This window comes from Mesoplodon densirostris, chromosome 2 (assembly GCF_025265405.1).
Source record: "Mesoplodon densirostris isolate mMesDen1 chromosome 2, mMesDen1 primary haplotype, whole genome shotgun sequence".
Classification (NCBI taxonomy): domain Eukaryota; kingdom Metazoa; phylum Chordata; class Mammalia; order Artiodactyla; family Ziphiidae; genus Mesoplodon; species Mesoplodon densirostris.
In genome coordinates, this window is record NC_082662.1 from 143,280,422 (window position 1) to 143,297,549 (window position 17,128).

The 17,128-nt window shown below is 52.2% G+C and overlaps 1 protein-coding gene across 1 annotated transcript; it reads left to right on the forward strand.

Moving 5' to 3' along the window:
• The first annotated feature begins 3,476 nt into the window (after positions 1-3,476).
• KLHDC8A (kelch domain containing 8A) lies at positions 3,477-10,317 on the forward strand. Its single transcript, XM_060088438.1, has 5 exons — positions 3,477-4,102; positions 7,047-7,211; positions 7,443-7,658; positions 8,269-8,370; positions 9,263-10,317. The coding sequence occupies exons 1-5, from the start codon at positions 3,727-3,729 to the stop codon at positions 9,454-9,456; spliced, it is 1,053 nt and encodes a 350-aa protein (XP_059944421.1). The 5' UTR covers positions 3,477-3,726; the 3' UTR covers positions 9,457-10,317.
• Positions 10,318-17,128: the final 6,811 nt, after the last annotated feature.

Below are 17,128 nucleotides of genomic sequence, written 5' to 3' on the forward strand. Positions count from 1 at the left end.
AGTTTAGCTCGAGTTATGCAAACATAAAGTAGTATGAACTTTATATACCTGCTCACTAAGCTGTCCCAGCTGGGGTGGGTGGAGGCACAAGAAGCCTTGCCTCACTGCTTTGGGAGAAGGCTCCATGGGCAAGAGAGGCTGAAGGTGGACCCTCAACAAGCCCCCCTGAGGAATGCGTATGGCTTTCAATCCTCCGGATCACCCTGTCGTGATTTTGTGAAGACAGTTTAAAATGATGGTTGAGGGTTTGTTCCCTATTCCTCTGGGCAGACTGTGATCTCCAGGAAGAAGAGAAATGTTTGATGTTTCCTGTGAAACTTCATTAATTCAGACCACACTTTTTGGAATTTGTGTTCTTATTGAATAAACAAAACACAAATTTCAGGGAGGGGGAAATTTCCCCCCTTATTACTCCTCTTGAGTTCTTTTGGCTAGTCTAATAATTAAATTGACAAGATTATCAGGAGGGGAAAAAAACCCAATTTAATTCACATGCACAGAGGTCCCATAGAAATGGGACCCCCGAAGTGCCAAAGCAGGCTGTTTATATGTCATTTTTAGACAAACAGTTATTTGTGAAGACTTACCAAAGGGGCTTGCGCTTGGGGTACAGACTAATGAAGTAACAAAATCTGTTTATACAGTTTTCTTAGCCTTGAATTCCCTAACTGTAGTGATAAGTAAGGATGCTTTCTCTCTCCTGATATGGGGAGGATACTATCACATGGGAGATTTATTTCCCACTTTCGGGGGAAAGAAGGGGTACAGAGTGTTTTTTTAATATCAAATGTTTTTTCCTAACGGCTGTTTCTCAAGTAACTTTAACTTAAAATAATAAATATGCCATTGTGGTATACCTTGGGGTGGCCTGCTCTGAGCCCCAACACAACTGTCCTCTGTGAAGGTTCTTAGAGGTACTTACTATGTAAGTACAGAGAATTCAAACTAAAAAGCAGTGGAATTTCTAAACCAAGAACTCAAGATGTTAAGATGGGCCTATGAACTGTTAAGAGGTACTGTGACTTCTGTTTCTCACAGGAAGTCATTTCTAACTGAGGGGCAAAATGTTTGTGCTTGTTCTCAGTTTTCCTTTTTCTTGGTTTTGTTGACAGTAGTCGTAGTAGTAATGGTATTCATAGTGATTTACCAGCCCCTTGCTGTGTGTCAGAAGCTGAACTGAACACTTCACAAATATCATCTCATTTTTTAAATAAATAAATAAGTAAATAAATTTATTTATTTATTTATTTTTGGCTGCATTGGGTCTTCGTTGCTGCACGAGGGCTTTCTCTAGTTGCGGCGAGCAGGGGCTACTCTTCGTTGTGGTGCTCGGGCCTCTCACTGCAGTGGCTTCTCTTGTTGCGGAGCACGGGCTCTAGGCATGCGGGCTTCAGTAGTTGTGGCACACGGGCTTAGTTGCTCCGCGGCACGTGGGATCTTCCCGGACCAGGGCTCGAACTGGTGTCCCCTGCATAGGCAGGTAGATTCTTAACTGCTGCACCACCAGGGAAGTCCCCAAAATATCATCTTATTTAATCTTCACAAAAATCTACAAGGATATATCTATACCATGGAATGCTACTCAGAAATAAAAAGGAATGAACTAGTGATACATGCAACAACTTGGATGAATCTCCACAGAATTATGCTGGGAGCAAAAAAAAGCCAATATCCAAAGGTTACATACTGTAAGTTTCTATTTATATAACATTCTTGAAATGACAAAATTATGGAAATGGAGAACAGATTAGTGGTTGCCAGCAGTTGGAGAGAGAGGGGTGAGAGGGAAGAAGGTATGGGTATAAAAAGGCAATATGTACACCTGAAACTAACACAGTGTTGTAAATCAACTATACTTCAATTTAAAAAAAAAAAGGCAACGTGAAGTGTTCTTGTGGTGATGGAAATATTCTAAATCTTGACTGATCAATTTCCATATCCTGGCTATGGTATTATTGTACTATATGTTTTGCAAGATGTTACCATTGAGAGAAATTGGGTAAAAGGTGTTATTTCTTACAACTGCATGTGAATCCACAATTTATCTCAAAATACAAAGTTTAATCTAACTAAAATAAGGAAACTGAGCCTCGAAGTAGTTAAATAATTTCAGAGCCAGAATTCAAACCGAGGTCTGTCAAGACTCCCAAGCCTGAGCGTTTCAACACTTGGCTCTATTCAAGGGAATCATATAGGAGGACCCCACAAGCCTGCAGTTCATCACACCAGGTGGCTCACTGGTGTCATGGGCACTTTTGTTACTGGGGACTACTGTCCTGATAAAGCCATTACAGAATGGCTTGAAAGAATTATTTGGCAAGACCTGTGGGTTGGTGCTGAGGGCCAAGATTTGATAACCAGGTTTTCCCTTCCTAAGGTGTGATGTGGGAGGGACCACTCACGTGTTTGCCTTTCCACTTTTGTCTCTGGCTGTGTGTCTGCATTACTGTGCATTTTCTGTCAGTTTCTCCGTGGATATGACCATTTCCGGGTGGAGGGTGAGGTGATGTGTAAATTATGCAAATGTGCGCAGGTCGGTGTGTACATTGTTTGGATGCACCCGTGTCAGGTCTACGTGTGTCACACCCACATAACTTGTTTCTCTTAGGTTAAACCATTTGATAATACCTCCCCCAAAGCAAAGCCGACTATTAAGCCAGGCTGTCACGAACTGGGTCTGTGTACTGTAGATAAACTGGGTAATTGGACTCTCCGCCTCCTCATCCAAAACAAACACTCACAAACCGCCCACTCCCACACTGGAGGGAGTCTAGTCCCCGTCATCTGGGTACTTGGCTCTAGTGCCCCGCTTTCCCTGAACAGTGGGCAAGGTGAGCGTCTCCCGCCGGGCCCTTTTCCTCCCCCGCAGGCCGGGCGCAGCCAGGGCTTCTGTAAAGAGGTCAGGGCTCGCTTCGCCGCGGGGCGCACGCGGGTTCCTGCACAGGTGTGGCGGCTGATGGTGGGGATGTGCGTGGAGCCAGCTCGCCGGCCTCCCCCCACCCCACCCTCCGGCGGCGGCTCCGCTTCTCCTTCCTGCTGCTCATTTATTCTCCTCTTCTGGGTGTGTGACAGCGGTGTGCGGACCGGGGAAGGACAGAGCGCCCTCTCCCCTGCTCCCCGCGCCGCCCTCGGGTAATGCGCTGCCTGCGCCTCGCCGCCGCACTGTGTAAGTGGCGCGGGGGCAGGGACGGGAGTTGGCTGGGAGGGAGAGCCGGGGGAGGCAGGCGGCGGCGCCGAAAGGTGTTAACTCCTTGCGTCGCCGGGAGGCAGCCTGGCACCCTGAACCCCGGAACGCCCCCGGCCCCCCACGCGTTCCGAGGGTTTCCGACCAGCTGGCTGGGAGCGGCGGGGGACAAAGCGGTGCGGGTTTGATGCCGCCGCGGGGTGGCGCCCTCGCCGCCGCGTTTTCCCTTGAAAGTTGGCGGGGGGCTGGGAGCCCGCTCGCCCGCCCACACGCCAGGAGGCCAGGGCGCCGGGCCCGGCTGCCCTTGATTCGCCCCCTATTCCTCCCGCAGGGCCGGGCTCGGACGCCTCCGGACCGCTGAGTCTTGAGGGACGGTGAAGTGCTGGCCGGCGTCGGGGCCCTTGCCGGGGGTCGGGCGGGAGCAGGCGAACCGGAGCGAGATGGAGGCGGCGAGAGGGGGCGCGGAGTAGCCGGCGGATTCCCGGGCTCTCACCTCCCACGGCGCTCCGCGGGGGCGCGGCGGGCGGGGTCCCCGGGCTGCCATGGAGGTGCCCAACGTCAAGGACTTCCAGTGGAAGCGCCTGGCGCCACTGCCCAGCCGCCGGGTCTACTGCTCCCTGCTGGAAACTGGGGGGCAGGTCTATGCCATCGGGGGATGTGACGACAACGGCGTCCCCGTGGACTGCTTTGAGGTCTACTCCCCCGAGGCCGACCAGTGGACCGACCTGTGCCCCCTGCCCACAGCCCGGGCCGGGGTGGCTGTCACCGCCCTGGGGAAGCGGATCATGGTGATCGGGGGTGTGGGCACCAATCAGCTGCCTCTGAAGGTCGTGGAGATGTACAACATCGATGAGGGCAAGTGGAAGAAGAGGAGCATGCTGCGCGAGGCCGCCATGGGCATTTCTGTCACGGCCAAAGGCGAGTGGGGCCAGGGCTGAGGGCGGGCAGAGAGAAGGGAGTGGGGGGCCACGGGGAAAGGGATGGAAACCAACACTGAGTTGGAGGCCACTGTCACATTCCTGATCCCCAGTTGATCTTTACAATGGACACTAAAACTGGAGACCCGCTGGCCTTATTTTACAGATGGGAAAATAGAGACTCGGCAAGTGAAGTGTCTAGTAAATCCATATGATGCCAGAGCTCCCCTCCACCCCACCAGGTTCCTCCCAGCAAGCTGGGCAGGCCAGGGCAGAGGGGAGAGCCAAAGGAGGTTAGTGCAATGTCCCTGTACATTCCTTCATTCAGCAGAATGATTGGGCCTTCCACCCACAGCACCAAATCCCCTGAAATCTTCCTTGCAAGTGCCACCACCTCCAGACACATATTTGGGGCCCTGGGGATGTTCATGCCAACCTCGTACCATCACCAGGCCCCACTGGGAGGGCTTTGGGACCTGATTCCAGGACCTTCTCACCACCATCTGCCTCCCAATCTCAGAGACACTGATGAGTGGACACCATAACGTTCCTGAGGGTCGTGCTTCTGCGGCATCTTGCCCAGGTTCACTAGGTTCTCAGGGCATGCATGTGCTGATCACGTAGCTTTAATTCTCATTTCGCTTTTTCCAAGCCCATCATTTCTTTCTTTGCAGGCCTGGTACAGCCCAGAGCACAGAGGGGGCTCTGAAAGCTCTTTTGCTAAAACACACAGGGTTTTATGGAAAATGGCCCAGCAGGAGTTAGGAGACCCCAAGTTCAGATCAGACAGGCTTAGTGGGATGAGACCTTCCCTCCTTCTCTTTCAAAACCATTTCAGCTGCCTGTCAGGTCTACTGTAGATCAGAAACCAGTATTTCTTGAGCACCTGCTCTGTCCCTGGCACAGTTCTAGGTCCCAGGAAGGAAGGAAAGAGGCAGAAGATCTGATCCCTGCCTTTAGGAGCCCGGGTCTTACCAATGAAGGTCAGAAAGAGAAACTCTAACTCAAAATCCCTGAGGGCAGAGTAGCCAATGGGGCCTCCTGAACTTCCAGTAAGAAAGATGGAAAGCATGGAGGCCCATGGGGAAATAGAGAGGGAAAGGGTAGTCCTTTATCCGCAGATCTCAATAAGTGGGGCTGAAAGATTAAGAACCAACATTTATTGAGTCCTTACCGTAGGTGCCTTATAGGTATTAACCCCTTTGACCCTCACAACCTGTCTGATGAGGTAAGTGCTATTATTATCTTCATTTTAGAGAGAAGCAATGTGAGGCCCAGCGAGATTAAGTAACTTGCCCAAGGTTACGCAGCCAGCAGGTGATGGTCGAGTCTGTGCTCTTAACTATGGCATTGAATGGGTTCAACAGTTAGTTTACTAAGACTTTACATGCCTGTGTGCCACGCTTTCTAGCAGATGCTGGGGCCACAGATTAACAAATCTCAAGAACCAAACAATCTATTGAAAGAAACATACAAAGGTTATTTCAGTAACGTGTGGCAAGTAGGATGATGCAGGTGCCACAAGAGGTCCTGAGCCGCCGCTCTCAGCCCAGCCTTGCAGTCCAGGGACACTCAGGTGACTCTGAAAGGATGAGTAAGAATTGGGTGCAGGGCTTCCCTGGTGGCGCAGTGGTTGAGAGTCCACCTGCCGATGCAGGGGACACGGGTTTGTGCCCTGGTCCGGGAAGATCCCACGTGCCGCGGAGCGGCTGGGCCCGTGAGCCATGGCTGCTGAGCCTGCGCGTCCAGAGCCTGTGCTCCGCAACGGGAGAGGCCACAACAATGAGAGGCCCACATACTGCAAAAAAAAAAAAAAAAAAAAAAGAATTGGGTGCAGGAATGGTAGTGTGGACTGGATGTGAGGGTTCCCACCTGGAGGTGTGTGGGTGAAAACAGGAATAGAAGAGGCGGAGTTTGTGTAAGGTAAATTTCTCATTAGCAGGCCCCGTCTCCCAGCCACAGGCTAGGGTTGGGATTTTTTTTCCCTCTCTTTAGTAAGATTGGAAAGTAGAAAGAAGTAGTACTCACCCCTGCAATCCCCTTGAAGAATGAAAGTCTCATAGAGCCAGAAGCGGTGAGGACTGGCTACTAGGAGACAGAATCCTGGGCAGGGGTGAGTCCCTGGGAAAAAGAGGGCCCTGGGGGTAGGGCTGTGTCCTTAACAGGCTGCGTGAGGTACTGGGGTGAGGCCCAGGGAAACATGGAGGCGTTGCCCATCCTCTCTGCTGCACTGTGTCACCTGCAGCCAAGAGCAGTAGAGAGTGGGGGGCAACTCACTTCTCTGGGCAGGGCTTCTTATAGGGGCCAGTTTTCTCTCTTCCAAAGCCTCTCCCTCATTCACCCCTAGCCCATTCAGTGCAGGGTGCCTCCTGGAGCCCAGAGCTTTCCTGTGCATGAAGCAGGATGGCCTTCCCCTATCTGGACAAAGAAAGAGATAGCAGCAGGCCAGTGTCCCACAAGGCCAATGACAGCAGGGCTGACCTCATTTCCAAAGGCTCCTGCTAGGTCTAGAGAGTTCTGATCTGGGAGTGCCTGGGGAAGAGGCCACTATTGGAGGGTATCAGAGGAATACCCCTCCTCTTTGGCATCCCTCTGGCTGCCCAGGGAGGGGGAGAATGGAGGGGATAAGACCTGCAAAGGGTTGTCCAGGCCTAGACTCCACTGCAGTCTACCTCTGTGCAAGCCTTAGTATTTCGGGTTTAACCAAGGGCCAGCCACCAAGGAAGGCTAAGGCATGTAGGCCTGACATGGCTTCAAGAAGACCCAGGCTTGACTGTGGCAGGGACTTTTAAGGGTGCCACCAACCCATTCTCAGGCAGAGCGGTGGTTGGGACCTGGCCAGGCTTCAGTGCTTGTGCTCCAGGGGTTAACAGAGGCTGGCCATGGTAGGAGCTGAGTACGATGGGCCTGTCTCATAGTGTCTGTTGTATGGCCTTTCTCCTTAGATTACCGAGTGTACGCGGCAGGCGGGATGGGCCTGGACCTCCGTCCACACAACCACCTCCAACACTATGACATGCTCAAGGACATGTGGGTGTCTCTAGCACCCATGCCCACCCCGAGATATGCTGCCACCTCATTCATCCGAGGTTCCAAGATCTATGTGCTGGGTAAGGACGGGTTGTCTGACCCATGTCTGGCCCTTCTTCCCTCCCCTGGGTCAGTTCCTGTTGGAAGCAGTGCCTGTGTGCTGAGCACCCCTGGGCACTGGGGGTTAATCAGGCTGCCCCACCCCTCAGGGAGCTTCCTATATGATCTGATAACAGTCAGAAGGGGAAACCCAGCCCCAGTCCTCAGAGACTTACTCTTCTGCCCAACCTTCGCCCTACTCTGGCCTCCAGGGGGACGACAGTCCAAGTACGCGGTTAACGCCTTCGAGGTCTTTGACATCGAGACTCGCTCCTGGACCAAGTTCCCCAACATTCCCTGCAAGCGGGCCTTCTCCAGCTTTGTGACCCTAGACGACCGCTTGTACAGCCTGGGTGGCCTGCGGCAGGGTCGGCTCTACCAGCAGCCCAAGTTCCTCCGGACGATGGACGTGTTCGACATGGAACAGGGTAAGCTGGGCACCAGTCCCCGGCTGCGCACCTCCCTTCTGGCTGAATCCCCCACCTTACCCCCATCCCATCCATCCACCCAGGCTCACTTACTCAGCTGGGTGAGCCTTTCAGAGTCTGAACACCCTTCTCCATTCAGGGCTACTCTTGGGATCAAGTTCTTTCATCTGTACAGGGTTCCCTTTGATTGGTTAGTTGTTTTTATCAAAGCCTTTTCCACCTATTGTCCATTCTTACAACATCCAGCCAGCGCCAGGTGAGGAAGGGCTTTTTCCTGTTTTTTACTCGTGGAAAAACAGAAGGATCCTGACTCTGACGCTCTCTGCCTCTAGTCAGCCTCCTTTCCAGCTTAAAGCCCTTGAGAACAGAGGTAGAACAAGGTGATTTGTCATAAGAGGTTATGGTTCCTTGGATTGCAGCAAGCATGGGAGAGGGTAGAGTGTCATTTCAAACAGCAGCAGACATTGTATATGCACTGAGCACACAGGGTAGATGGAGTGGAGATGCTGCCTAGGGTGAGAGCAGTTTGGGACTGATGTGTATTTGGAGGGGCGGGTGGTCAGCATCTAATTCTCTCTGTGTATCTCCTACCATCACCCATGGCCTGTAGGGGGATGGCTGAAGATGGAGCGCTCATTCTTCCTTAAGAAGCGGCGGGCAGACTTTGTGGCCGGCTCTCTGAGTGGACGGATCATAGTGGCTGGAGGACTTGGTAAGGATAGAGCTTCCGGGCTGGCGCTGTGGTCTGGTGCTTGGTGGATTCTAGGCACTCTGCATGAGCAGGAGAGGGTGCTGGTTCCTTGCACACTGCCTGCCTACTGCTTTATTCCAAAGAATTTCAAAGCACTCCCCTCGTCCCAGCCTAGATGTCATGTCTCCGTGGACGGGCCTCAGTTATGGTCTATCTGTCCTTTTACACAGGAGAAACTGAGGCCCAGAGAGCATAAGGGACATACTGATAACCATGTGCCACAGGCTTGCCAAGCACAGGTCCCTGGGCCCCTGTCCAGGAATGACTGGAGGTGAAAGTGTGGCAGGGATTGGCCTTGGTCCTCTTTCTCTTCTCCCTGGATACCCAACTCTGTCATGGAGTAGAAAAGCAGTCTGATCAAATCAGTTATTCTAATGAATTCAGGATTTGCTATATAAGACCTCCCAGAGATTAAGGTATTTTGAAGGCGGGACCCCAACATCAACAGGGGAGAGACATATGAGCAGCAGAGCTTCCAGGAACCCAGAGTTTACTCAGTGTGGACAGACACCCTATTTACCCACACAGGAAAGCAGCTTGATGTAAGCTAGACCATGTGAGCAGCTTTCTTAGTAAAGGGCAGAAGAGCGGCAGTAGTGTCTAGAAACTTCTGGTGAAAGCAGGCGGTGGGGAAAGAAAGTTACTCTTGAGATGAAAAGACAGAGAAGGCAGGAAGGACAAAGCAGCTGTTTGACAAAAGGGTGGGGAAGGAGCAATTCTGTAGCCAAGGAAGTTGAGGTTGATTGGCATCTGCTTGTGGTTCCAGAGGCGGGGGAGCAAGATGGGGGGACTTCCCTGGGGCAGATTGGAGACTGGACTCCTTTGTAAGGTCCGGTTCCCTTGGCACTTTCAGGGAACCAACCCACTGTCCTGGAGACGGCAGAGGCGTTCCACCCGGGGAAGAACAAGTGGGAGGTCCTCCCTGCCATGCCCACGCCCCGCTGTGCCTGCTCCAGCATCATTGTCAAGAACTGCCTCCTGACCGTGGGGGGCGTCAACCAGGGTCTGAGCGATGCGGTGGAAGCCCTGTGTGTCTCTGACTCCTAGCTGGCTCTGGGCCCAGCCACCGTGTCCTGGACCGGCTCACCCCACTCTGGACAAGAGGAATGATCTCATCAAAGTAGCTTGGGCTGCTTCCCCGGATGCCAGCTCCTGTCAGCAGCCAGTGGGGTTAGGCCCTAGGGCTCTAAGTGACCTCTGCACCTCCAAACCCTACCAACCCGAGAAAACTGTAAGAAGTGTCGACGACTCTGCCATCCCCCTTCCCCTGTTGGAGCTCAGGTGACTTCTGGGGAGAGTCCTCACTTACTGCTCAGGCAGAGAAAGGTGGGTAGCAGGAGTATATGCTACCTCCCTTCCTGTGGGTTTATCTCTCCCATCTCCAGGATAGGGGGTAGGCAGGGCAGTTCTGACCCAGAGGATAGCTACTTGTAGCTGTCCTTTCCCTGGATCTGCGCTAGTCTGAAGGTCTCTTGGGATGGAAGGTGGAGAAGGGTTGCAGGGATCCCAACCCCTCTTCTCTCCATTGGTCTACATCCCTTCCCCCTTTGGTGGCCAACTGTGGGCCTGCCCTGGACCTCATTTACTCAGCAAGAATTGTTCCTGAAGCTGGAGGCGGCTGATTTGGAAGGGAAGTCGGGTTCACGTGCACTGGTCCAGGTCAGAAGCCCTGGCCAGGAAGGACCCATGCCTCTCTGGGTCCTGATGGGAATGGAGCCGACTCCCAGCCCAGGGTCTGCTCCCCACTCCTCTCCTCACTTCATTTCTCCTTCGGTCACCCCTCCCCACCAGAGGCACCAGAGGCACCCCTCCCCTTTGTCACCGACAGCCCCAGAGTGTTTCTGTGTGAAACCTTCTTATTTACACTGTGGCATCAAAAGCCACAAAGGATGCACTCTGGTTAACAGCAGCAGCACAATGATTAAAATCTATATTCCTATCTTCTCTGGCACCCTGATGCAGGGGTGGGGTGGGCGGTGTCTTGATATGCGGAGGGGACCGCGTGAAACAGTCCCTCTGACATTCTCAGGCTGAATGGGGCCCCAAGGGACCACTTGTTCTTGGCTGTTCCTTCTGAGGAGGTTCCACCTTCAAACCACCCTGCCCTGACCAGTCACCTCACTCCTAGGAAAACAGCACGTTTTCCGTCTCCTGAGCGTTGATGCCCCACAGGCATGTTGGGAAAAGGCTGCACTCAATTAACTGACTTCTTCATTGGGTTACTCCTTGTGACTGGACTCAGTTCATTCAGCTCGAGCTCATTTCTGTCTTGCCCACAGTAGAAAAGGAATTCCTCACTAATGTAAAAACATGAAGGACATGCCTCCTTTTAGCTGGTATAACACCGCTTTCTGATTCCAAGTTATTTTTAAAAGCTGTGCTAACACGGGGGATACAAAGATGAAAAAATACATGCCCTGGAGGGGCGGTGGGGGAGTCAGAGAGCACTCACCATGCGCTGGTATGATTATTTCTCCTGAAGCAGGAACACCCGTCTTGAGGGGTCACGGGGAGCCTCCTGGAAGAGGTAACACCTCCACTGAACCTTCACAGACAAATGGAACCAGGGTCTTTACGGGACAGTCATTTTGCCTCCCTTTCTCTCGTACCTGATCTTTTTCTTTACTTGGGCACTGGAAGGATACTGCCACCTGCTGGCCCAGCCTTTCCCTCCCACCTTGGCATCCTGTGGCCACGGGTGTCCCCTACAGAGCAGACTGCAGAGAGGCCTTCCCTACTGCTTCCAGACCTCCACCCCCAGCCCATTTCCGTTGAGCCCCCTGAAGTGACTGTTAGAAAGAGAGGCTGGGGGAACAGGTTAGGGGAAGCATCGCAAAGCCCAGCCCTCCATTCCACTTCTGTCTCTGCACTGCCTGCTCCCACCATCCCCAACCCCTCCCCAAGAAAGGCAGTTACAAATAGGGTCCCTCCACCCCTGTTAGAAGGAAGCCTAGCTTTGTGTGTAGGAGGCTTTCCAAGCACACAAAATGACACCAGACATGTGGATGGGACTGAGGCATTTTAAATAGTTGGGGTACCTTAAGGCTGTAGCCAGCCCTAAAGGTTCTTCCCATTATGAGAATGGGGGACTGACTGCTGCAACCTGTGAGGGCCACTCAGGGCTCAAGCTGGTATCTGCTGAGGACTCACCTCTTGGAGGTCCATGCTGGGAAGACTTTGGGTGTGGCTCACCGAGGAGCCAGGGAAATAGGGGGTGTCAGCGGCACACCTCATGGCTGTACCTCATGGTGCTGCAGAGGCCGCTCAGGATCTGGGGTCCAATGGCCTGGCTTCGGGCCTCAATCCCCTCCCTGCCATAGGCCTTCTCATCCCCATCCCTCTCTGGGAAGGTCCCTCCCCTTTCTTGTCTTCATTTCCCAATCTGTAAAACAAAAGCAATGACAATGCCATCTCACAAGTTGGCAATCACCCGCTTCAATCCTCAGATCAACTCTGTGGAGAAGGCAGTATCCTCGTATTTTGCACATGAAACAACTAAGCCTCCAAGAGGTTATATAACTTGTCCAAGGTCACAAGCTAGTAAGTGACTGAACCAAATCTGATTCTAAAACCTGTGACCACAGTACTGCATTGCCTCAAATGGAATAGCACATAGGAAAGGGAAGAAAATCAGCTGCTCTGTACTTTGTAAGGGTTCAGAATGTCAAACCTGGAAAGATGGAGGTCTCCAAACATGCCTTTTGTTTCCCAAGGAATGAGTATGAGGATTGGCAAGGAAAGATTGGGAAGGGCTCCCTAATGTGAAATGAGCATAGAATATTCCTAAATTTACATCCCAGGGAAGTTCCCTTCTGGCTCTTTGACTGTGTCAGCTATTCCAAAGCATTGTTTGACACTGAACTCCAGTTGTGTGTCTGGCATGGTGCTGGACTTGGGATTCCTGCCCTCCAGTAGTTGCAGTCTTGGGAGGGAGACGGGGACTAAATCTGCAGTTACTATATGAGGAGACAAGTGTCAGCCTTTGCTAGTGTAACCCAGAGGTGCCCCATCCTTACTGGCTACAGAGAACTGAGAGGAATTGAGGGGATCAGAGAGGTTTCCAGAAAACAAATCTCAAACTTCACTTTGAAAGAAGAGGGAGAACAACCAGGCAGAGGAGGATGACCCCAGGCTTTGAAGCAAGAAATATGGGTTCAAATCATAATTGTCATGTGCGGATTGATCTTGGGTACACTGTTAACCCCTGAATCTCAGTTTCCTTATTTGTAAAATGAACAAAATAAGGCCTCACTGAGGTTAAGAGCTACCTACTATACACAAAATGATTTGCATATATAAGGTGAGTAGCTGCACTATTATTTTTTGTCGTTGAGGAAGAGACAGAGGTGTACTCAAGTCCACTGAGGGACAATATGCACGTTGCAGAGTCTAGGTAGATGGACTGGAAGTATACAGGCAGGGCAGATCAAGAGGCCTTACGTGCCTTGCTAAGGAGTCTGGACTTTATCCATATGGGAAACTGGGAGCAAATTAAGGATTTTAAGTGGAGAAGCATCATGATCAGATTTGTGCCATTGGAACATAGGATCAGCCAAGTTCCTCTTCTGAGGAAGACGAAGTAAGTAAAATCACTAAGGCACCATCTAAGATCAGAAAGAACCCCAGCGACTTCCCTGGTGGCATAGTGGTTAAGAATCTGCCTGCCAATGCAGGGGACCTGGGTCCAAGAAGATCCCACATGCGGCAGAGCAATTAAGCCCGTGCACCACAACTACTGAAGCCCAAGCGCCTAGAGCCCGCGCTCCACAACAAGGGAAGCCATCGTAATGAGAAGCCCGTGCGCCGCAACAAAGAGCAGCCCCCACTCATGGCAACTAGAGAAAGCCCGCATGCAACGATGAAGACCCAACACAGCCAATAAATAAATAAATAAATAAATAAATAAACAAAAAAAAAATTTTTTTTTTAAAAGAAAGAACTCCAGTTGGGGTTGGAATCCTCAGAAAAACACATGGGCTAAGCTTGTCAGGCCTCCTCTGGAGGAAGGTCCATCTGCTGGGCAATTAAAGTGCCAGAAGGGTTTAGAACCACAGAAAGTGGACAAGTCCCTCCCTTCCATGTCTTCTTCTCCCCCAGAATTTCTAGTGATCTCTTGCATTTGCGTTGAGCTTTCTGGGCCACAGATACCCTGAACAGGGGGTGGGGTACCATCGGCCTTTTCCAACCCCCATCTCGTAGAAATAGAACCGGGAACCCTATGACTAACCCAAGTGGCACAGCTAACAAGGGAGGGAACGGAGACTCTAATCCAGCTGCCGGGGTGGAGGGTAGGCACTACCCCCACCACCCACCATTCTGAGCTCTGCAGTAAGAGATGGCATCCCTGCCCCTGGGTGGCGGCAGAACAGGATCAAAGCCTCAGGTCAGGCTTGGTGAGATCAAAGAACTGCGTGGGCAGGCGCTTCTTGCTGGCATTAGACAACTGCAGGAGTGAAGGCATGAGGTAGAGCACAGGCAAGAGCTGAAGAGACAGGCACAGAAAAGGACCCAGACAGGTTGGGCAGGTAAGCTTCCATTTTATTAGGTTCCTAGGGCTGCCAGACCAAAATACTGCAGACTGGTGGCTTCAGAAACAACAGAAGTGTATTGCCTCACAATGCTAGAAGTCTGAAATCAAGAGGGAGGGGGACTCTTCCTTGCCTCTTCCTGGCTCTGAGGACTGAGCTGATCTGGGAAGGCTTCCTGGAGGAGACTGCTGTTATAACTGGGCCTCAAGGGAAGGGAGACTTGGGTGCCAAAGTGCACACAGGAGTGGGGAGTGATGTGAAAAAAGATTAGAAGGCAAGTTGGAGCCTGTGCCGACCCTGAATAGGGGGTCGATGCCTCGAGAAGAAAGGTTTGAGGAAGGTGGGCATCAGTGTGATATGATGGTTGTGGCCGCCTCTCCGAGCACAGCCCTCTCCATCAGCGGTGCCAGGAGTGACGGGGGAGGGAGTGGGGAGTAAGGGGGAGGAGCCCATCTCTGGGAAAGGGTGGCGAGCCAGCTGGCTGCAAGGGCACAATGTCTCTAGAGTGCCCTGTGTTACGTTCTTGCAGAGTCTGTCTTCGCCCTCAGGATGTGACCCTTTCATAATTTAAACTGTGGAGTGTTTTCCCAAATATCCAGTTCATTTGAGCTCCCCCCGGCAGGTGTGTGCCTGGTTCAAAGAACCCCCAGAGCCCACGTGTTCCTGACGGCATGAAGCAGAGCACCGAGAAACCACCGTCCGCAGCCCAGAGGCCACAGTGTCCCTGTTTCCAAGAGTGATGGACCCCTTTACAGATTACGTGCAGTTGGTATTTCATACCAGACAAACTTCCCGCGACTCCACCCAGCATGCTCTGGGCCAGCCTGACCCCTGCACATGCGCATACTCACAAACATACACACACACACTCACCTCTCTCCCTTTCCCCTCCCCTCTCTCTTTCATGCTCACACACACCTCACACAGCCACATACCCCACTCTTACACAGACCTTACATGTACACTCGCAGATTTACACTCACATAACCACTCATGCTCACATACACAACTTACACGCCTCACTCGTGCTTCACACTTGCCTCACACCCTTACAATATAGCTCACACTCACACGTGCCTTAAACTCTTATACCCACACACTTCAAATACACCACACACTTTTACACATTTGCACGCACTTCACACGCATGTGCACACCCGTTCATGTACATGTTTACGCTCTTACGCACGCCTTGCACTCACACATATACCCCTCACACTTACACTCTGGTACGCGCACTGGGAGCAGGTGCCTGGGCTCAGAACCCCTTCAGTGTAGACGGTGAGTTGCCAGCTCAGAAGCATCCACTGCTTTGACATCCACACTGCTGGCCCCTCCAGAACCTCGTGCACAGTTTGCTGTAACAGCCAGGGGGACCTTTGCACCCTCATTTCCCTAGGACCTTAGGAAAGACTGGGATCCATCTATTTTACAGGGGAGGAAACTGAGACCCAAAGGAGTCCTGTGGCTTCCCCAAGCTGTCACGAGTTCCGTAAACGGGGGCGGGGGGAACCGTTTGCGGCTTCCCTGCTTACCTTCACGTGCTCAGCACCTGGTCCATGCCCGGCACGCAGCCAGCACTTGATAAACCTGGACTGAGACAGTGAATGTGTGAAGGGAAAGAACAGGGGAAAGATCCTGGTGCCCCAGTCCCATTGGCCTAATTTAGCCAGACTGAATTCTCCTGGCTCTTGAGACTTTTCTTTTCTTTTTTTTTCATGCAAAATCTCCCACCCGCCTACCTCCTCTGAAGAGGAAATATCTGGCAGATGACTCAGAAGGTCAATGGGGTGAGGGGCTGAAGGCCCGGAAGTGTCTGAAGACTTGATGCCTGAGGTGACACTTTAGAAGTGGTGGCTTGTGTAGGTGGTTTAGGGAGAACTCGTCTCCCCCAGGCTCGTGGGGTCTGCCACCCCCTTCCCGCACCCTCCACGTTGCTGCAATGTGGAGACGGGGCGGGCGAGGATCTCTGGGCTTGCGGTTGGTGGCCTTCTGACCCGCTTGGGCCCTAACCAGGCTGTCCAGGCTCCAGCCTCAGTCAGCCTCGGAAGGGAGGATGTGGATGTGCCAGGAGGTGAGGGACCCCTGAGGCCCCATTCACTGTCTCTAGAAGATGGGCCACCTTGCCTGCCTTATCTGGAGCACCAGAAGGAGGACTTTGGGGAGACCAGCCTCCCATTCAACAGACAATGGGCCTTGGTCCTAATCTCAGTTTAGCAATTCACATTCTTAAAAGCAAACGTTTATAAGGCAATAATAATGTACAAATCCCTTTCCCAGGCTCCCCACTCCAGATGCAGCGTCCCCGTCTGTAGGAGAAGGGACTGGATTGGAGCTGCCCTTCCAAACTGGTCTTACTCTGCCTCAGACTCAAGTCCCAGCACCTCGGGGAAGGCAGCTCAACCCTGGGTGGAAAACGACCGCCTCGTCCCACACCTCCGGCCCCCTCCACATGGCGGCTGGATTCCTCGCCCTTTCAGAAACCGTTCTCATCTGCAAACCTGCCTACACCCTCACAGAGCTGAAACACCCTCCCCCAGCTCTCCCGGTCCTCCAGGTGATTCCCAGCCTCCGTCTTTTTTTTTTTTTTTTTTTTTACAGCCTTTCTTGTTAAGATCTTATTCTTCCTTCATCAAACACTGTACACTTGTTTACTAGCAGCTGTCAATTATTTCCTGCACATTTGGGTAAATTTAAGACTAACTTGTCCATCTCCAACAACGTCCTTTCAGATTTTGATTTGAAATTTTAATTTCAAAGTAAATCCTTATTAATTTGAATTTTTTTTTAATCTCTGTCTGCCCATGGTTTACATCAGTGTAGACTTTCTTTCAAATGTTACTCCGAACTGCACAGAGGCCATAGACGCTTCTCCAGCCTCCGTCTTGACTTCTAAGTCCCTTCACGAAAGTCCTGCCCTTCCAGCCCCCCCTCCTCACCTCTGCCAAGTGTGGCTTGTGGGAGACCGCTGGAGCAGGCCATTCCCTAACCTGTCCCTGCTGCTCCCCCCACTACCCCGCCCCAGCCCATCCCTCCCCGCAGAATGCAGAATACCCCCTCCTTGTGTACCCCCACCTCACCCCCATACACACAGGGCTCCACAGGACACAGTGAGATCGTTAACCCTCGTGGGCCCAGAGCATCACCGCGCTGGGCACCAGAGCCTAAATGTGTAACAAGTGGCTGAATGG